This window comes from Chinchilla lanigera, unplaced genomic scaffold (assembly GCF_000276665.1).
Source record: "Chinchilla lanigera isolate Chin_1 unplaced genomic scaffold, ChiLan1.0 scaffold00010, whole genome shotgun sequence".
NCBI classification, from domain to species: domain Eukaryota; kingdom Metazoa; phylum Chordata; class Mammalia; order Rodentia; family Chinchillidae; genus Chinchilla; species Chinchilla lanigera.
This window is the reverse complement of record NW_004955411.1, coordinates 33,183,741-33,205,766: the sequence shown is the minus strand read 5'-3', so window position 1 is coordinate 33,205,766 and position 22,026 is coordinate 33,183,741. Positions and strand designations below refer to the sequence as shown.

The 22,026-nt window shown below is 40.0% G+C and overlaps 1 protein-coding gene across 1 annotated transcript in view; it reads left to right on the top strand.

Annotated features, from left to right (window-relative positions):
• The first annotated feature begins 314 nt into the window (after positions 1-314).
• The window catches only part of Ostm1 (osteopetrosis associated transmembrane protein 1), a 36,585-nt gene continuing 14,873 nt past the window's right edge, over positions 315-22,026 (top strand). The window contains exons 1-2 of the mRNA XM_005377842.2: positions 315-816; positions 14,925-15,039. Of these exons, the coding sequence (XP_005377899.1) occupies positions 415-816; positions 14,925-15,039 (517 nt within the window). The 5' untranslated portion in view covers positions 315-414. The remainder of the gene's footprint in view (positions 817-14,924; positions 15,040-22,026) is intronic.

The window sequence follows — 22,026 nt, the reverse complement described above, 5'->3', positions numbered from 1 at the left end:
GCCGGTCGGTTTTCTCTGGAACTCACTCGACAGTAATTTCCACGCGGAGGCCCTGTCTGTCCTGACGAAAGGAACCCTGCGGACTTCTAGAAGGGAGGAAGCGCTCAGAGAAATGGGCGTCCCACGGCCAAGACCCAAAAGACACTCTGAAGCTACAGCGGCCCGGGTTTCGCGCGCACGGCGCTCCCAGCCCGCGCTCCCACTCCCTCCAGCGCCACCTCAGGCCCAGGAGGGCGGAGGCCAATGGGGTGGAGCGCCGCGCGCTGTGGGCGGGGCTGTGGGCGGGGCCGTGACGCGCGCGCCTCGTGACCCACTCCGGGCCTGCGCCCGCGGAAGCCGGAAGCGGTGGCTGTGGCGGCGCCGGCGTGGGGCGCAGGAGCGGAACGCCGCGACCTGGGGCTCCTGAACCCAGTGATGGAGCCCGTCCCTACGGTGGCGCCGCGGAGGTCGTCGTTGCTGCGGTGGCTGCCGTTAGTGCCGCTGCTGTGGGCGAGGCTGGCCCTGGGCGCGCTCCCCTTCGCCGGCAGCCCGCACGGGGTCTTTGCGGACCTCTGGTCGGAGCCGCGGTTGCTGGAGGTGGAGGACCTGACCCTGTCCCTGATGCGGGGTGGCGCTCTGGGGCCGCTGTCGCTGCCTCCGGACCTGCCGGATCTGGATCCCGAATGCCGGGAGATGCTGCTGGACTTCGCCAACAGCAGCGCAGAGCTGACCGGGTGTCTGGTGCGCAGCGCTCGGCCCGTGCGCCTTTGTCAGACCTGCTACCCGCTCTTCCAACTGGTCGCCGGCAAGATGAACAACATCAGCCGCGCCGTGGGGGTGGGTAGAGGAGACGCCCGGGCGCTGTGGCGGGAGGGCTGGGAGAGGAGGAGGCGGCGGCGATGGTCAGCTGTAGAGCTCTCCGTTTTTCCAGTTGTATGGAGATGGGGGTGAGCTGGTGGGTTTGTACCTCTGTAGGTGCTGTTAGGCACCCTCTTGTTAGGGATCAACACCTGTAAAGACTTGTTTGCAGATAGGTTATGCCTGGTTTTCTTGGGGAGTCGTGCTCCCCTAACCCTACCTTCCTCTTCTTCACGCCATGCCCTCAACACCGCCATCGCTTCTTTCCGTCTCAGTCTGGAGTTCCCAGAAAGGACCCTTTTCTGAAACCACAAATGGAGCGGAGAAGCTGGTAGTGGCTAGAAGGTTGAGTTTTGTAGCAGAAATGTTCAGATCCACTAATTTCTAGCAGTGTGATTTTGGATTAATGATCTTTTCAGAGCGTTAGTTTCCTCCTATATAGTGCGAGGAAGGAAAAACCACCAGCTGCCTTGACGTGGCTCTTACAAGTATTAAGAGAAATATATTGGGGCGTTCATCTTAGTGATGAGGAAAGTGTAGAGTTAGTTGGCCAGGAGTGCAATTATACTCTGGGCAAGTTGCATTCTCTGTGCCTCTTTTCTCATCTATAAAGTGGGGATAAAAGCGTGTCTTAGAAAACTGGCAGAGAGAAATAATTCTCTGTGTATGGGATTTAAAATTTTAGGGGTTGGTAAGTCTGCCCTCCATTTTTGGTAGCCTAAGAGCTCGTATGCCCATTTGCTAGGTGCTGCGGGACCAGAAAAAGGAAGGCACAGTCCCTTCCCCAAGTAGTGTAGAGGGTGTGGAATAGGAAAGGATTAGAGTTAGCCCTGGTGAGAGTCACGAGGATGCCTGGCAAAGGGAAGACAAGAGGAATAATATTGGATTGCGGAGTGTGAAAGTTCCTCCTGTACTAAGGGGACAGCACATAATCTGATGAAGATATGGTTGGAATTTCATAAATCATAGTTGATTTGAATATAGGCTTGTATATAATCTCATCTTGCTTTAAGTCAGCCTGCTATTTGTAGAAAGCTATTATTTTACACAAAGAAGGGATTTATTTGCATCAACTTCTATGGTCAGTCTTTCTCTAAAGAGCTAATTTTCAAAGTAGTTTAAATAAATTGAGGCTTACATGTCATATTTTCCATGCATAATTATATATATAACTTTATTCAAAGCTTGTTCCTGTCAACTACAGCAGGATATACCACACTATATTTGGTTTTCAGCAGTTTAGTGAGTTATATTTAGGGTGCCTTTTACTCTGAAAAGCAAGTGTCTGTGTTATGGTCAGAATCATGATCAAAGCTTAGCTCTATCTCTCACTTTTTTTTCTTTTTTGTGGTACTGGGGATTGAACCCAAGGCCAACATATTGAGCAACATTCATACTGAGCAACATTTAAAATTTTTATTTTGACATAAGTTCTTCCTAAATCACTAGAGTGACTGAGCTGGGCTCAAATTTGCAGTCCTCCTGCTTCAGCTTCCTGAAGCGTACCACCACACCTGGCTAAAGTGTGGATCTTTTGAGGCAGCAAATGCTTTTCTCATTTCTGTAGGTACTGAGAAGTTAAACAGTTATCCCACACTCTAGTAGTACTATGGGCATCACCCAGTCTAGGTGTGACTTTCCGCATGAATTCTCCACTGTCTAGTGAGGTTTCCCAATATGGGAGATGCACATGCAGCCTTCCTCTACCTCCTGCCCCTCAGATTCTGCCACTGACATGGGCACCCAGCTTACTTCACCCCAGTGTGGAGAAATAAAAGGGTGAAAAGAAGTGGGAAAACCCTTCATCCAATTCATTCTAGACTTTGGTCATTGTTCCTCTTCCTACAGTAAAGCGGAATGTGGTTCATTAGCTTAAAAATTTTATTTCTGTAGTTCTCAGGTAATTTTTGGATTCCATAGGCTTTTGTAGACTGGTTTGGGAGCTAAACGAATATATGTAATAACGAACCTATGGAAAAATATGTTCTGAGTGTCTTAAGAATTAACATGAAGGAATTAGTTGTCTTTTGGGGAGGTTATTTGTCCAGAGTAACAGATTTTTGACTTACTAGACTGTCTTTCAGTCTCATCAGTTTAATTAGCAACACCTAGTGTTCTTGTGTTGGGGGCTGGTAAAAGGATATAGAAAAACAGGCCTCAGAGCATCAGTGTAGTTGGAAAGAAAATAAAACTATATCAAGAAAAAGAAAAAGGAAAATGTCACCAGTGTGTTATAAGTCATATGATAGCAATGTAGAGTAAAGGGAAGGAGAGTATGAGTTACAGCAGGGAACAGAACATGGTAGATTTGGTTCATCAGGGCAACCCACAGGCTGAATTGTGAACAAGGCATCATTTCTCACCTTTAGGGTGAGTGGATAGGGTTGATTGAGAGAGGACAAAAGTATAACAGGGCGAGAAGAAAACTGAGGTAGAAGCTAGGAAGGTGTTTATATGGTACCGCAAGCTAATTAACTCTACTGTAGTTATCTAGTGCAAATCTTATGTTCATGTCACTTCCTCCTAGAATTACTGGGGCAAGGACCACATACAGTTTCATGTTTTTCTTTTTTCTGTGCTAGGGACTGAATCCTGTGCTTCATACTGAACTATGTCCCCAGCCCCTTTTTATTTCAGTTTGAGAGAGGGTCTTGCTAACTTGCCCCGGATAGCCTTGAACTTGCAATTTTCTGTACTCAGCCTCCCAAGTAGCTGGGGTTACAGGCATGCACTATGGGACCCAGCTCACATACAGTTTTATAATCTCACAGTAAAGAAGTGGTTGTGAAACCTGAGTGGTGGAACTGACGGGTTCCCTGTTCCTTAGAGGTGTCCAGTCCTTTAGTTTAAACTGATAGGGGCATGGTTTTATTGAGCTGTTCAGCATCATCAGAACTTTTGCTTCTTGAAGTTTTGAATTTAAAGTTCAATCCTGTTCCACTTAGTTTAAAATTTAGATAGGTGAATATGTAGGTACTTTTATGCATTTATTGAAAAGTAGTACCTATTATGTACAGGTTATGATAATTACTAAGGATATATCTGAATGAGCAGAACTCATAGTCTGAAAATAGACATTAAACATATTATGTAGGTAATTATTTAATTCAAATGTGGTAAATGTTGCAGAGAAAAAAACCACATACTGTATAACCAGGTGTAATCTGAAGTATAGTTGGGAGTAGGCAGAGTGGTTGGTGAGTAAAGTTGACACTTAAAATGTGAGGATAGGTGTAAAGAAATCTCTGGTGTGAGAACTGTGGATGGATGGGGTAGAGTGTTTGAGGACTTGAAAGAACTCAGCACAGTTAGCAAGGAGACTAGTGAGCTATGCCTGAAAAATTGGTTGGGGGCTAGATCATGTGAGCCTTGTAGGGAATATGAGGGATTAAATAAATTAGTTAATTAGGCACTGGGAATTGAAGTCACGACCTTTTGCTTGCTAGGCAGGCACTGGCCAGGCAGGTGCTGTGCCGCTGAGCTACATCCCCAGCCCTTACGAGGGATTTTAGACTTTGATTTGAAAGCAGTGCAATGTTACTGGAAGCTTTAATTCTGTGGAGTGACATGCTTAGACTTGTGCTTCCTAAGACCATGTGGGCAACATGACAGGAATTGGGGTAGGACCTGGGTAGATGGGAGAAGAGGATCTGTGGGGAGATGAATCAGGCGATTGTCACAGTGCTGTGAGAAATGGTGGCTGCTAGGGCACATGGGGCCATTACAATCGAGAGATATTGGGTAGATTTTAGAGATATTTAGGAAGTAGAAATGATTAGTCTTGGTGGCTAATTGAGTGAGGAGTGAGGGAGAGGAATGATTTCCAGAGTTTTACTAAGAGCAAATTAGTGACTAGGGAAGGAGGAGCCTATTTGGCAGGAAATCATTAATTCAGTTTTGAAACTTGTTGATTTTGTGATATGTTGAGCCATCTAAACAGAGATATTGCATGGTTGGATGTACACATCTAGGTGTCTGCACTGGAGATAATGCTTTTGGCAGTAGTCAGCATAAAAATAGTGTTTGAAACCATGGCATGGATGAGCCTAACTGAAGAATAAGCTCTTTAGTTTGAAGTTTGAGATAGAGGACAAACTATCAAAGGAGACTAAAAAGGAGTCAGAGAGATGAAGGAGAATTAAGAGTTTAGTGTCTTATAAACCAAAGGAGTGGTTTTTGTGTCAAATCTGCTGAGAGGGTTGGAAGTGCATCTATCAACATTGACTTAAAGAGTGACGTTAACAAGAGTCATTTTATTTGTTTGTTTTTGGAGACTGGGTGTCTGTCTGTAGTTCAGGCTTGAACTCACTATCCTGCTGAAGCTGACCTCAGTCTCACAGATCCTCCTGCCTCAGCCACCTGAGTGATGGGATAATAGGCAGCACTACTATGCACAACTTAAATAGGTTTTTGTTGTTGTTGTTGGAGATAGGGTGCTGTGTTGCCCAGGCTAGTCTCAAACTCTGCTTTCAAGAGATCTTCCTGCCTCAAGCGCTGGGACTACAGGTGTGTTCCATAGTACCTGACAACCTTTGAATGTTGATGGAAGGGATTTCTAGAGACAGTGAAGACCTTGTGGAGGTGAGCAACCCTGAGGGAGGGAGTGGGAAATAGACAAGGTCAGTTTCCTTGGAAAGCAGAGTTGGTAGAATAGGGCAGTGGCAAATGTGTGGTAGCTAGTTGGCTGTTTGTTATCGTTGAAAGCTCTCACAGGTTCACGGTCACTGGGATAGGGCATCCACAGAGGCAAAGCTCTGACAGGCACTTTCTCCACTGTGATCAGAGGGTAGGAGGAGAGGCTAGGTGTGGAAATAGGCAAGTCAGAGTTTCAGGTTGATGGCTTTTTTCTCTGCGGGCTAGGAGGCTAGATCTTCTCTTAGGAGTAAAGAGTGGGTTCAGGGAGTGTGGAGAAGATCTGAAGTAGTGGTTGCAAAGAGGAAAGAATGAGCAATGCGAAAGTAGGGAATATAGTGTCAGATTGTGGATTCATTGTTGAGAAAGCTGTGTCCAACTTCCTAGGTGCAGGTATTACAATTGGTTCATGATAGTTAGGGTTCTGTCAAATGGTTGTGACATTTTTGTCAGCTGTTCTAGGTATAAATTAAGGACTGATTTTTTTTTGGCCACTGTGCTAGGTGTTGGGAGTACAAAGATAAGACCGAGTTTCATGATCTTTTAAAGTAGTCTCCCTGCTTCCTTATTCTAAATATCTTGACCTTTCTCATACCTCTGCTTTCATAGAGATGCCCTCCACTTTAGCTATTTTGGCATATTGAGTATTCCTGAGCACCATATAACCATTTCCGCTTTCACCTTATGATCATTTTATCTTACTATTTTAGAATTCTTTTTCCTTTCTCAATATAGGGCTTAGTTCATGTCCTGCTTTCCTCATGAACTCTTTCTAAATCTGTCCCAGCTGCATTAGTATCTTCCTCTACTGAACTATTCTACACACTGACCACTTACACAGTGGTGTTGTATTGATTTTTTTTTTTTTCGTGGTGGTTCTGAGGATTAAGCTAAGGGCCTTTCAGCCAAGCTGCATCTCCAGCCATTTTTTTCTTTTTTGGTACCAGGACTCGAACTCAGGACCTTGGGCTTACCAGGCAGGTGCTTGTGCCACTGAGCTATATCTCCAGCTCCAGCCACTTTTCTGAGACAGGGTTTCACTAAGTCACTAAGTTGTTCAGGCTAGGTATTTCTTGTGCCTCAGCCTCCAGATTCATAGGATTACAGGCATATACCACCACTATATTGATTTTCTTATTCTGTTCTTTTTTTCTTGTTCCTTCTTTCCTTTTCCTTCTTCTCCTCCCCCTTCCCTTGTTCCTCTTCTCATTTGAACATTTTCCATTATACATGTTGGTCCTTACTTACACTTTTGGTTTCTCATACCAGAGATACAATGTGGTGTTTAAACATGTGTGTCTGATTTATTTTACCTAACAGTCTGGTCTCAAGGTGTATGCATTAGTTTATGGCAGAGTAGTACTCCAGTGTATAAAAAAACACATATTCATTGTCCATTCATTGGTTGGTGGGCATTTGGGCTGTTTCCAAGATTTAACTATTACAAGCTGTGCCACTGTAAACATTGTGGTATGATGCTTTTAATTCTTCTGGGAAGATACCAAGAAGGGTAATAGCTGTGTCAAATGGAACCTCTAATTTTAGTTTTTGAGGAATTGCCACACTGATTTCCACAGTGATTGTATCAGTTTACACTCCCACCAGCAGTGGAGTAGGGTTCCTTTTTCCCCATAGCCCCGCCAGCATTTGTTATTGGTTGATTTCTTGATAATAGCCATTCTTTCTGGTGTGAGATGGAATCTCAGTGTTGTTTTAACTTGCTTCTCTTGAATGACCAGTGATTTTGAATATTTATTCATATGTTTGCCATTTTTACTTCTTCATCTGAGAAGTGTCTATTCATTTCAGGTGCCCATATTTGGATTGAGTCTTTCAGTTTGGGGAGTCTGATTTTTTTGAGTTCTTTATATATTCTAGATAGTAGTCCTTTGTCTAAGGAACACCTGGCAACATTGGTTGTGTCTTTACTATGTTGGTGTTTCCTCTTGCTGTGCACATGCTTTTTAATAAGGTGAGATCCCAGTTATTGATTCTTTGTAATTGTTCCAGGGTTTTGCTAATAAAATCATTGCCTACACCAATTTCTTCAAGAATTTTGCCTCTTCTTTCTCCAGGAGACTTAATGTTTCTATTTTAATATTTAGGTCTTTGATCCATTTCTATTTTAGTTTAGCACATGGTGAAAGAGATGCATCTAGTTTTAATCTTAAGCATGTGGAAAGTTTTTCCAGCACCATTTATTAAAGAGGCTCTTTATTCCAGTGAAGATATTTGACTCTTTTGTCAAAGATAAGCTGGCTGAGTGTGTTTGGAGTTGTTTTGCATCTTCCAATTTGTTCCATTGATCCTTGGATCTGCCCCCTCCCCATACTATTTTTATCACAGTAGCTTTGTAGTATATTTCAAGTCAGGGATTGTAATGCTCCCTGCCTTGTCATTGTTGGCCAGATTTGATTTTGCTATTCTAGCTCTCTTCTGGGTCCAAATGAATTTTAGGATTGTTTTCTCTAATTCTGAGACATACTGTTGGTATTTTTATTAGGATTGCATTAAATCTGTGTAACAATTTTGGAAATATGGCCATTTTCACTAGATTGGTTATTCCTACCCAAGAACAAGGGATATCTTTCAATTTTCTGATATCCTCTTTGATCTCTTTTTTCAGAGTACTATAGTTTTCAATGTAAAGGTCTTTTACTTCATTAGATTGATTCCTAGGTATTTCTTTTTTTTTTTTTTTGATGTGATTGTGAAAGGTGTTGTTTCACCAATTCCTCAGTGAGTTTGTTATTTGTGTACAGAAAGGCAATTGATTTTTGAGTGTTGACTTTGTATCCAGCTATATTACTGAATTTGGTTATTAAGTCTAGAAGTCTTGGTAGAGTTTTTGGGGTTTTTATGTAGAGTATCATGTCCTCTGCAAATAATGATAATTTAGTTTTTTCCTTTCCTATCCTTATTCCTTCTATTTCTTTTTCTTGTCAAATTGCTGTGGCTAGTATTTCCAGAACTATATTGAATACAAGTGGTGACAGTGAACGTCCTTGTCTTGTTCCTGATTTTAGAGTGAAAACTTTCAGCTTTTGTCCATTTAGTATGATGTTGGCTATTGGTTTGTCATAGATGGCTATTATCATATTGAGATAAAGACCATCTCTTCCAATTTTCTGTTGGATTTTTTCTTATCATGAATGGGTGTTGGACTTTTGTCAAATGCTTTTTGTGCACTCATTGAGATGATTGTATGGTTTTTGTCCATGGCTCTGTGAATATGGTATATTACATTTATTGATTTACATATGTGGAATCATTCCTGCATCCGTGGAATGAATCCTACTTGGTCATAGTGTATAATCTTCTTGATGATTTGGTGCATTCTGTTTGTCAGTATCTTATTGAGGGTTTTTGCATCTATGTTTGTTAAGGAGCTTGGCTTATAGGTCTCTTTTTTGGTTGGATCCTCTGGTTTTGGTATCAGGGTAATGCTTGCTTCCAGGAATGAATTTGGGACTATTACTTCCTTTTCAAGTTCATTGAAGAGTTGAAGAGGTAGCAGCATTGGGTGTTCTCAGTTTCTTATAGAATTTAGCAGTGAATCTAGGCTTTTCTTTGTTGGTAGGTTTTTAATTATACCTTCAGTTTCATTGACTGATACTGATTTGTTTAAGATTTTTATATCTTCTTGATTTAGCTTTGCTAATTCATATGTATCTAACAATCTGTCCATTTCTTCTGTGTTTTCCATCTTATTAGAATACAAGTTCTCAAAATAGATGAGATGATCTTCTGGATTTCGGCAGCATCTGTTGTGATTTCACCCTTTTCATTCTTAATTGCATTGACTTGAGGCATTTCCTTCCTTGAATAAGATTGGCTAAAGTTTTGTCAAATTTTATTTACTCTTTTAAAGAACGATTACTTCATTAATTCTTTGTATTTTTTTTTTAGTCTCCAATGTATTAATTTCTGCTTTGATCTTTATAATTTCTTCCCTCATATGAGCTTTGAGCTTGACTTACTCTTCTTTTTCTAGAAGCTTGAGGTTCAACATTAGATTGTTCACTTGAAGTTGCTCTGTTTTCTGAAATGGAAATACACTGGTATAAATTTGGCTCTTAGGACTGCTTTCATTGCATCCTGTAAGTTCCAATATGTGGTATTGGCATTATTATTTAATTATAAAAACTATCTAATTTCTTCTTTAATTTTATCTGTGATCCATTGGTTGTTCAGGAGAGTGTTGTTTAGTTTTCACGTGTTTATGAAGTTCTTGTGGTTTCTTTTGTCATTGATTTCCAATTTCATTGCACTATGGTCTGATAATATGCATGGCATAATTTTAATTCCTTTGCATTTACTTAAGCATGTTCTATGAGCTAGTATGTGGTCTATTTTGGACAATGTCCCATGTGCAGTTGAGCAGAATGTGTATTCTGATGTTGTGGGGTGCAACACTCCATAGACATGTACTAAGTCCATTTCTTCAAAAGTTTGATTCAATTCTGATATTTCTTTGTTGATTTTTTTGTCTAGTTGATCTATTTGTGACAGTGCTATACTGAGGTCCCCTATTACCCTTGTATTAGTGCTTATTTGATTTTTCATGGCCGTTAATATTTGTTTTATGTAATTGGGTGCATTGTATTTGTTGCATATATATTTATGATTGTTTTCTCTTGCTCTTGAATTGTTCCCTTTACAAGGATATGGTGGCCTTTTTCATCTTTCTTAATCAGTCTTGGCTTGAAATCCACTTTGTCTGCAGAGAATAGTTACCCCTGCTTTTTTCCAGGTTCCTGTCACATGGAGTATTGTTTTCCATCCTTTGAATTTCAGTCTGTGAATTTATTTTTAAATTAAATGTGTTTCTTGTATGTAGCACATTGTTGGATCTTGCTTCTTGATCCATCTGCCAGTCTGTTTCTTTTGATTGGTGAATTGAGATCATTAACATTGATGGTTATAACTGATCTGTATTAACTTAATCCTTGTCATCTTATTTTCCATTGTTGGCTCCCTTCCCCCCCCGCCCCCGGCCCTGTTTAATTGCCTGTCTTGCATGGTAGATTCATTTTGTTGGGGTTCATGGAGTTGTGGTCCTTGTAGTCTTCAGAACATTTTGAAGTGCTGGTTTGGTGATCATAAATTTCTTCAGGTGTTTTTTGTCATGAAAGTGTCTTATTTCTCCATCAACTTTGACAGTTTTTTGGGGTATGCCAATCTGGGCTGGAGGTTGTTTTTTATTTTAGGGCTTGAAATACCCTAGCTTACTCCAAGCTCTCTTTGACTTGAGGGTTTCTGTTGAGAAGTCTCTTGTGATTCTGATAGGCTTTCCTTTATAGGTGATTTGCATTTCTCTAACAGCTTTTAATATTCTGTTCTGATGTTGAATTTCTGGAATTGTGACTATTATATGCTTTGGAGTAGATTTGTTTTTGATCTTGGCTATGCTGAGTGTAGTGTTGCTATATTCTAGCAACACACCTATAATCCCAGCACTTGGGAGGCTGAGGCAGGAGGATTGTTGGGAGTTTGAGGCTAGCCTGAACTGCTTAGCAAGACCCTGTCTCAAAAAGACCAAAAAAAAAAGATCTTGGCTAATTCGAGTTCTATATGCCTCACTTACTGTATGTAAAATTGTTTTTCCATGCTTGTGAAGTTTTCTGCCATGACTTCTGTGAATAGGCTTTTTTTAATGTCATTTGCACTATCTCCTGCTCTTTTATTGACTTTGATCGGTCTTATCTTATTCTTCCTTACCTGATCTAGCAGCTATTGTATTGATTTTTTGGGACCCCTTGCTATTTTTAAGAACTTTTTTCATGATCACTAACCACAATCCTGTCTTCTATATCTGATGTGCTGTCCTCCTGTTGGCTCATTCTGCTGTGTATACTTTCAATGGAATTTTTTATCTCCTGGGTATCTACTTGAATCTGTTTTTGTGGATTTCATTTTTTTCCTATGTTGGAGGTTCATGGTTCCATCATTTTCCTAAGCTCCTCTTTTTTTATGTATATCTGCTGTAGAGTCACTAAACATGTCTTTCATTATGGTCACCATCTCTATAGTTATCTGAGAAATTATTTCTGATTTAATTTTTTTCTGAAGCCTCATTCATCTGTTTTGCTACTTCTGCTGTTACTACCTCAGAGAGTCCAGGTGGGTGGCTTTCAGATTGTTCTATGTTGTTGCCTTCTGGGTTTGCCTTTGGTGAGCTGGAAGTTGGGTTGCATCTTTCTTAGTGTCTTCTTTTTTTTTTTTTCCTTTTTAGTTTAGTTTAATTCCTGGGTTGATTCCTGTGTTCTTCTTTGAAGTCTCTTTCTTTACTGTCCTGGTGGGCTTTAGTTCTTGCTTCAGATCTTTGCTGGGTCTTGGAGACTCACTTCCCTTCCTCTCTTCTTGGTGTTGCTACATTCCAGTATCTGGACACCAAATCTCAGGAATCAACCCAATAATTAAACTGAATTCCCTTAGGAAATTACTACTTCTCAGAAATGTCTCCCAGATGAGGCTGGCTTTTGGGTTTTGAGTCTGATGCAAGATCCTTCTTCTTGAGTTTATTGGAGATAAGTTACTGCCTATTTAGCCTAGCCCCTGGTTCTTTGGCACTGGTGTATAGTATTTTTTTTTTTTTTTTGATCCTTATGAAATCTCAGTCTTTGCATACCATAAAGAACAACAGACTAGAGCAATTATGTCACTTTGGCTAAAGTATAATCAGCAGTAACAATAATATCAGACATCCTAGAAAATGACAAACTGTGGTAACTATTAATTTGCCACCTTTAATTGTATGAACTAGATTTGTAGTTATAGAACAAAATTTAAAACAAGCTAGAAAATTGTATATAGTAAATATGTCCTCAGTATGGTAATTTTACCCCCAGGGGCAAAAATTTAAAAGGGGTTGAGGGAAAAATAAAGAAGTAGAAAAAGAGGAAGAGATTAGAAGCAAGGCAGGAAGACAAAGGAAGATTATGTAAACATTTTGAAACTGGTGAAGGCAGGAGGGAAAGAGAGAAGGAAGAAATAAATAATAACAGTACAAAGAACAACAAAAACTAGAAAAATGTTCATACTCATAAAAACGAAAACAAACCATCAAGAAAAAGAAAAACAAAACAAAAGCAAGAAAAGAAATTAAGAAAAGTAATTTCTACTTGAAGTCATACAAAGTGGCCAGACAGAGTTCAGGATCTGTGTTGATTAATCCCAGCAAGCCAGCCATAGATTTATGTTGGGGGTGTAGATAATCCCAGCAAACCTGCACCTTTAGTTCCACCAAAGTTCAGGTGGGTTTCTGGCGGTGAGTATGAAACCCTATTTGTTCAGCCTGCGACACTCAGTGTGCCTCCTGCCTGCTTGAACTGAGCTCCCTGCTGGCTTGAACTTGGCTTCTTGACTGCCTGCTGACTTGAACTGTCTTGAACTCCTGCCGATTTGTACTGGCTTCAGCTTCACCCTGACACTGGGAGCTGCTAGGTGGAGCCACCCCACAGCTGCTGTGAGTCCCAAGCTTGCCCCCTCTCCAAGATGGCTACCAGCCAATCACCCTCTCCTGGGGGGCATCTGAAACCAAATGACTCACCAGCCACTGCACTTCACTATGGCCAATCTTCTGTTCCACTAATATGTTTCTTTGTGGAGGCCTCTACAGTTGCCAGTAGTCACTGTACATCTCCAGGTTTGAACTGCCACTGCCACATAGTGAGTCAGGGCTAAGGGAGCAAGTGCTGCTTGCCACCTCCTTGTTCTTATTTGAAGTCTCTTTCTTCACTCTCCTGGCGTGCTTTAGTTCTTGCTTCAGATCTTTGCTGGGCCCTGGAGACTCACTTCCCTTCCCCTCTTCCTGGTGTTGCTATATTCTAGTATCAGGACACCAAACCTCAGAGAGGCTCTTTCTCTGCTGTTCACTGCTCTGTCTTCCTCGGAGAAGTCATGTATTGATTTTTTTCAATAGCCAGTCATCTAGTTGTCAAGATGTAACTTAAGTAATTGATTATATTGACCCAAATACACCCACTTAGAGCATTCCAGGTTGGCAACAAGATAACTAGTTCCCATATATCAGTTATGTATGTCAGACAGTATGCAAAGTGATTAATGTGTGTTAATTCTTGTGTGTGTGCGCGCGTGCATGCGTTGTGTTGGGGATTGAATGCAGGAGTGAGTGCGTCAGGGCAGGCTGTCTACCATAGAGCTATAACCCTAGTCCTCTTATTTCATTTAATAGTAGCTATATGACTCAAGACTGTGACATTGAACTTTAGAGAGGTTAGGTCAGCTGCCAATATAATCAGCCGTGACCTGCATTTATCTGATTTCTTGGCCAAGCTCTGTTTACAAAGTATTAATATAAATTTTCTTCTACAGTTGTATTGCTGGAAATAATTCCAAGAAAGACCTTTCAAAATGTTTTGTTCCACTCACTATTTTAAAAGCGAGCATTTGTTTGGATTCATCTTTTAATGAGATGACAGTAAGCCACAAAGAGGGCAATCTTTGCAAAATGAATGTCAACAATATTTTAAAGCAAGAATTCTTCTTTCAAGCTCACCTTACTTCCTTTTCACCCCACATGGCTGGTCAGTTCTTTTTCTGGAAATATTGGACTGATAGGGATCACACTATGTAACTCCTTGTCTGTCTGTCTGCAGGGAGGTTTTTGAAGCCCCACTGTTAATAGCATTCTCTTATACTTTATGGCTGAGTATACATGGGAGTTTTCGTCCTCAAAACTCCAGGATTTTTTTAGTGCTTGATAAATAGTAGCAGTCCAGTAGCTTTGAAAGAATGAAGGGCTGCAGGCAAAGGAAGTAGATAAGGATTAAGTACTTTGAGCATTTAGCTTTATCTGTCTAAAACATATTTTTAAAATCTAAGTACAAACTGGGTGCTACCTGGATGTATGAAACCAAACAATTTGTGATCATTTACCCAACATTTTAAAAATATATGTAAGTGTTTTCTGTAGAAAAATTTAGACAGCATAAGAGAAGCAAAAGTGAAAATAGAAATTGCCACATTTTCATTGTCTAGAGATACCTACTGCTGAATTTGGTGAATAGTGTAACAGAATTATTTCCTGTGCATAAAAAGAGATTATGATACACAGACAATTTGGGCTGATGAAGTGGAGATTTACTATGACAGCAAATATTTAGTTAAGCAAAATTTTCTCCTTTGCAGGTGAACTTGATGCCAATAAATGTTAGCTACTAATTATTTATTACAATTGTGTTTTACCATTTAACAATTTACCATTTTTAGTTTATCACTTTTTAACATTTACCCTATTCTACCATTTTTCATAATTTGCCATTACAATTATTTACCTCCACTGTGTAACACTTTATTAATGCCATCATTATTTGATAATAGCAAATAAAATCTTAAAACAGTGAATATTTTTTAAGAGGTTATCACCTCGAGTTGTTGATTGGGAATCTAAAAATACTCAGATTGCATTTTTCTGTCTTCTTTTGTTGCAGAATACTTCAGAAAGTCAGAGCTGTGCCAGAAGTCTCTTGATGGCAGATAGAATGCAGATAGTTGTCGTTCTCTCTGAGTTTTTTAATACCACATGGCAGGAGGCAAACTGTGCAAGTAAGTAATTCTTTCATTTTCATGTTTTGGTTTCATTTTCGTGTTTTAGTTGTAACTCAGTAGTATAGATACCGTTTCATTTTTGTGAAGTGTAGAGTCTCTGAAGCTAGGTAATATTTTTTATACTCAGTTCAAGTGAACTGCATTAGCGCTATAGGGTATTAGTGGTAACTACTTGGGCAGATACCGAGCATTAGAAAAGTATAGCAGTTAATAAGATGAGCTTTGAAGTCAGGCATGGATTTGGTTTTAAACTCTATGACTTACTAGCTGTCAGATTTTGGGCAAATAACTTTGCCTCTTGGGACTTCTGTTTCTGCATTTGTAAATTGGTGGTAATATTGGAACGTGTTTAAATGGTTGTTTTAAAAATTAAATGAAAGAAATTGTACAGAAGGACTTAGCTTAGTTCTTGGCGCATAATGTTTAAGAAATGTTAATTTTGATATAATAATAGTTATGATGTTTATAATATGTCACATCGTGTGTGTAGGGGGTGTAACATCACCAGCTTTGTAGGTTTGTTTTTATGTAATAAAATATCTGTTTTCAGATATTCCTTGGAAAAATTTAAATCATTATTTCAAATTCAGGTAGGTTTTGAATTCAGACATGTTTTGAATGCTGCTAGGTATTCTTACCTTCCCACCTTTATAATTTAATGAGGGAGAAAGACATATTACAAATATTACCAAGGGAAGACAAACATATGCGTTAATGAAATTATAATCTTTATCTTACTAAGTAATCACTTTAACTATAATCTTTACCCAATTACATGGAAGCACTTTGCATACATATTTGATAAAGGTAAGAGGAAATTTTTCTGAAAAATCAAGAATATTCAGATCATTTTTAAAACTTCAAAATTTAACAGAGCTTTCTTACTTAAAGCATAGTCTCTTACAGTGTGGTGAGATACTTGTAACAAGAGTAAAGGAATTTGAAGGAAGGAAAAAAATGGAACCTAAGCAAGGTGACTAACAAGTCAACAATTTAATATAATTTCCCAAGTTACGTTGTTTTCATAACCCTTGCCTAAATGTGAGCTTCACGATAAGCCCAGTGAGATATGAGGAGGATGAAAGAGTGTGGAAAAACTGCAGATAGAATCTAGAACTGAATCCAAAGCTTTTATGATTGTTCATCTGAGTGGACAGTGTATTTCATAAGTTAATGTCTAAATTTTTTTCATATGGGGGATTGAACCCATATGGGAGAATGCTAAGCACATGTTCTACTGCAAGCTTTTGTTTTTTATACTACCACTTGGCAAATTCATTGCTGTCTCTCATTTGAAGAAATATAAATACACTGTAATTAGGCCCAGTATAGTTTAACTTTTATACTGCAGACATATTTCATATGTACAAAGTCTAATCTTTTACTAAAAATATGTGTTAATCCACACTTTCTTCCCCTAAATATCAACTAGTACTACATAATAGGAAAGAAAATTGTTAAAGTAGAATTGTACATTTTCTAATGCCAACCTTCAGCAGTGATGAAAGCGTAAGCATCAAAGGTCCCCCCCAGGTTGGGCCTTACAGAACTGAGTTGGGAAGGAGTTAGGAAGCATTCTACTGAGCTGTATCCCTGGCAGCATCAGGTTCTCGTGCATCCACATCTTTAACAACCTCAGATCTGTTAAGCCATTGATTTTGTTGGATATTTGCTACCTTATTTTCTTTAAACACCATCAACTTCCTACCTATCTGGTCTTTGTTTCTTTTAAGTCACTACCCTTTTTTTTTTTTTTTTGAGACAGAGTCTTATCGTGTAGTTTAGGCTGTCCTTGAATTCACTATGTAGCCCAGGCTGGCCTCCAATTCATGGCAGTCCTCTTGCCTCAGTTTGAGTGCTGGGATTATAAGTGTGCACTACCATGCCCAGTTTAGCCTTTCAGAAAGTGTAAAGGAATATAAAGTGTATTTGCTCTTTTAGTAAAATGGAAAAAGACAGTCAGGTCATTGTAAAATTTTAAACTAATTGTATACATATATAAAAGAGCACAATGTAAGTATTCAAAAACAAGTTTTTAGATTATTTGCCATTTTATTTAATTTTTTTTATCTGCCACAAAGAAAAACTGATAGTTTTCTTAGAATCTATGTGAAATGGTTAAGCACAAATGATTTTTCTTTTACCTTTCTCTAGTGATCTGATTTTTAAATGTGCATATACACAGCTAAGTGATACCAACATTAGAGATTTTTTTAAAGTCTAGTACTTACAAATAAAAATGAGAAAGAAAAAAATTACAGAAGAAGAACAAAGATCAGTAATCCCCCACCCCATGTTAGAGATTAAATCCAGGACTTCATAGATGGCTTGGAAAGTATTTAACCATTGAGCTACATCCCTATCCAATTTTAGTTTAGATTACTTTAGGATAGGATCTTTTAACTAAATTGCCCACATGGGCCTCAAACTTGGAATCCTCCCACTCTAGCCTGAATTATAGGTGTGTACCACTACAGCTAGCAGAATGTATCTTTTGATATAAAATAACTGTTCCTTTCTCCTTTCTTACCCTACTAAATACAAAACTGTAATTATATAGGTAAAAATATTCTTAAATGTATTAAAGGGGCTATCTTAGTCTGTGCCATTATAACAAAATATCACAGACAAAGTAATATATAAAGAACAGAAATTTATTGCATAGTTTTGCAGGCTGGACGTCCACAATCATGGCACTAGTAGGTTCAGTGTCTGATGAAACTCTGTTCCTCAAAGGTGGCGTTGTCTCTTCTGTTCTTACCTGGCAAAAGGGACAGAAAGGACAAAAGGGGCGCATACTGTGTGTACACATAGGAGAACAGTGGAAACGTTAACAATGACAAAACTGCATGTGAAGCTTCTTTGTAAGGCCTTAATCCCATTCACAGTGGGATTATTTAGGGACTCAGTTGTGAGCCTGGAGAAGGTAAACAAGTTACACGTATCCAAAATGCAGTGGTGGGACAGGTACAGGAGATACATTTCTGTTCCAAAAGAGAGCACTGGGAAAGAAGAAAGGGTAATGGGTCTCAGGGGAACCCAAATCTGAACCAAATAGTAATAAACCTTGAGGCTTTAGCATCATCTTTGGCTCCATGTCCTGCTTTTAGACACACTGGGACCTGAGTCCCTAAAGCACTGGGTGACTCCACACCATCAGCTTTGGAGTCTCAGTCTTTGGCTTGCCCAGTCTGGAGCCCCATGCAGGTCTGGAGTGTTGGTAGTAGAGCAGCCTCATAGTTTCTGTAGCCGTTGCCTGTGTCCAGCCTCTCTGGTGGCCTGGATCACAGTTCTGGTAGGCATTGCTTGAGTGGAGACTCTGGTGGTTCTGACCCCACAACTCAGCTGCATTGCTTTGTCAGGGGTCCTCCGTGACAGCCCTGCGCCCACAGCTCCATTGGCGTTGATCTAGAAGGAACCCTGCAGCAGCTGCATCCTGTGGGATTTCTTCGCCTGATCCTCAGGGCTCTCCCAAGTGGAGGTAGCGATGCCTCCACAGCTTGAATACTGCTTGCCTGCGAAGTTAACATTGCATATGTGCTGCCCAGGTTTACAGCTCCTTGTGGGGCAGTTGGTGAACGCTGCACCTGGGCCTACTTGAGCCACAGTTGAGGCAGCCATGAAGCACTCTACAGGGGAGCGGGGGCATCAGACACTCAAGACTGCTTTGGGCATTGCACCTCCAGGTCTCACTGAGGCCTTCCTTGAACTTGTGCTACCCTCAGGCCCTGGCACCCGAGTCCCTGGTGGGAGGTGCAGCCTTGAAGATCTTGGAACTGCTATCTAGATCAATCTCCCATTGTCTTCATGAGTGACATGGAGCTTCCTTTTTTCTGTACTAACGTCTGTATCAATTTGGTCATACCCTTGGTTTTGTCTTCCAAATGCACTCTTAATATGGCCAGGCTCAGGCTTTATATGGCCAGGCTTTATATGGCCGAATTTTCTAGATCTCTATGTTGTGCTTCCATTCTGACTGTAAATTCCACCATTAACTTTTTTTGTCTCTTTTCTCATTTTACTATGAGCAGCCATCCTGGACCCTTTGCTAAGAGACTTCTTCCATCAAGCATCCTAGTTTGTTTCTCTTAAATGCTGCCTTTCACAAAGCAGTAAGACAGAGCATAATTCTGCTCAGTTCTTTGCTACTTTTTAGCACTGATGGCCTTTCCTCCCATTTCCAATAAGGTATTACTTATTTCTAAGACTTCATCAGAACAGCCTTTACTGTCCATATTTCTACCAATGTTTTGTTTATAACCTACATGGTTGTGTACAAAATCTCTAAGACTGAAACTTTCTCCACAGCTCTCCTCTTCTGAGCCCTCACTAGAACTGCACTTAATGATTCATTCACCATAATGCAGACTTTTTCCATTCACAGTCCTCCGTGCCTCTACCTATTACTTTTTCCATGTATTTAGGTATTTGTCATACCAGCACTCTACCTCTCTGGTTCTGATTAGTCTTCATCAACAAATTACCAGATTAGGGGGCTGGCGGTGTAGCTCAGTGGTAAGAGTAGTTGCCTAGCATGCAAGAGGCCCTGGGTTCAAGCTCCAGTACCAGAAATTTTATATATATATATCTGTATCTCTCTCTATATATATCTATAGATATATATGTATATCTATAGATGCATATATTGATCTATAGATATACATATATATCCTGTAGTGCTATTTGGGAGGCTGATGCAAGAGGCTTGCTGGAACTGAAGAGCTCAAGGCCAGACTGGACAACATAGACTCCGCCTGAAAAAAGTTTTTTCAGCACATGAGTTTTGGGGAGTATACAGTCATATGCTGCATAATGACATTTCATTCAACAGCGGACTACATGCACAAAGATGATCCGGTAAGAGTATAACAGAGGTGAAGGGTTCCTTGTAGTGCTGTAGTGGTCCTGACACAACACATTACTCACGTGTTTCTGGTAATGGTGATGTAAACAAACCAAAGCTGTTTTGTTGCCAGTTATATGAAAAGGTAGTACATATAATTATATATAGTAGCTAATATTTGGCAGTGATGTAAATGACTGTCATTGATATTTACTGTACTATATTTTTATCATTATTTTAGAATATAGTCCTACTTGTAGGAAAGAAAAGTTAACTGTAAAACAGCCTCAAGCAGGTCCTTCAGGCTGCCTAGAGAAGAAGGTATCACTAGGGCTGTGGTGGCGAACTCATGGCACACGTGTTTATTATCATTGAAAGCTCTAAAAGGTTCGCCATCGTGGACCTAGATCATCACTGACCTGTCCATGATTGTCATTGTCCCTGAAGCTCTTCCACTGAGACAGAGGTATGAGCAATTTTTGACTCCAAACCAGATCACTTTTTCCTCTCAGAATCATGAAACCAATAAATGACACCCAGCTCTGATTGGTAGTGAAGGAAGCTTTTATTTTTAGCCAAGAATAGGAGTAAGAAATAAACTTGTGAATCAGTTTCTCAAACTGTAGAGGTTAGAGAGGTCAGCTATAGGATAAAAAAATGAGGGGCAGGGATAGGCTAAATAAAGAGGAGGAATATTCATGATTTTTCTCAGAATGGGTGGCGATTTGGGGAATTTTAGTCCTTTTATGATTCTGTCCAGTGGCCATCATTGCAGTGGTCCACTGTCCTGGAGCTAGGAAGCGTGTCATTTAGCATGCCGATAGAATTAAAGTGGAGTTGCAGGTTGTCTCATGGCCACTCTGGTAGCCCTCTTAGATCCAGCAAGTTTTGACTGGCCCACCTGAAGAGGAACTTCTGGCCTCCAGACACCCTTTCCTCAAAGATAAGATTAGGGTGAAGAAGAAATTGAGTTAGGTCAACTTCTGCCCTGTGGGCAGTACATTGGGTCACAGCTGTGCAGATGAAAGACAGCGATATTAAAGGTCCTGGCCTGGTGTAGTCCTGGACTAATGTTTGCATTTGTGCTCTGAGTTTTAACAAAAAAGTTTAAGAAGTAAAATAAAGAAATAGATAAAACAGAAAAAAGGCTATAGGATAAGGCTATACGAAAGAAAAATAGTGGTTAAGGGGTTTGACTCACTGGTAGAATATATGCTCTGCACAGATATGGCCGTGGGTTCATTCTCCAGGAAACGGACACACACAAGCACAAAAGGAATGAAAAAAATTTTAAAAAGAAGGAAAATATTTCTGCCCAGCTGACGAGTATGTCCAAACACAAGTAAGCTAAAGGTAGTTACAAAAGAGACCAAAAGATAAAAACTTTGAAAGTTTATAAGGTACAAGAGTTACAGCAAGCTAAAGATTGTTTTTTTGTTGTTGTTGAAGAAAAAACTTTAAATAAATGTAGTATAGCCTAAATGTACAGTGTTGTTACTATGCTATTGCTATAGTAACGTGTAGTAATATGTGTAATAATGTCACTGGCCTTCACACTCACTAACCATTTCATACCATTGACTTATCCAGAGCAACTTGCAGTCCTGCAAGCTCCTTTCATGGTGAGTGCCCTCTGCAGGTGTAGCTACCATTTTTTAATCTCCTATGCTATATTTTTACTGTGCATTTTTCGTGTTTGGGTATGTTTTCTGTTGTTGTTAGTGATGGGTGTTTTGTTTTGTTTTTGAGATAGAGTTTCACTGTGCAGTTCAGGCTGGCCTTAAACTCCCTTTTAGCCCAGGCTGGCCTCATACCCACTCCTGCCTCAGCCTCCTGAGTGCTGGGATTATGGGTATGTGCCACCACGCCCAGCCTGGATGTGTTTGTTTACAGAAATGCTTACTGTTTTATAGTTGAGTATAGTAACATGCTATATCGGCTTGTAGTCGAGGAGCAATAGACTCCACGTTACTTCCCAGGTATGGATCTGGGTTTTTCTAAGTACACGCTGTCATGTCCGCACACCAGAGTGACCAAGGCACTTCTCAGAATGTAGCCCTGTTGTTAAGTGATGTGTAACAGTATTCAAACCATTAGGTGACACTTGAAATTTTTGTGAAGAAAAATTTTGTGAATTTTTA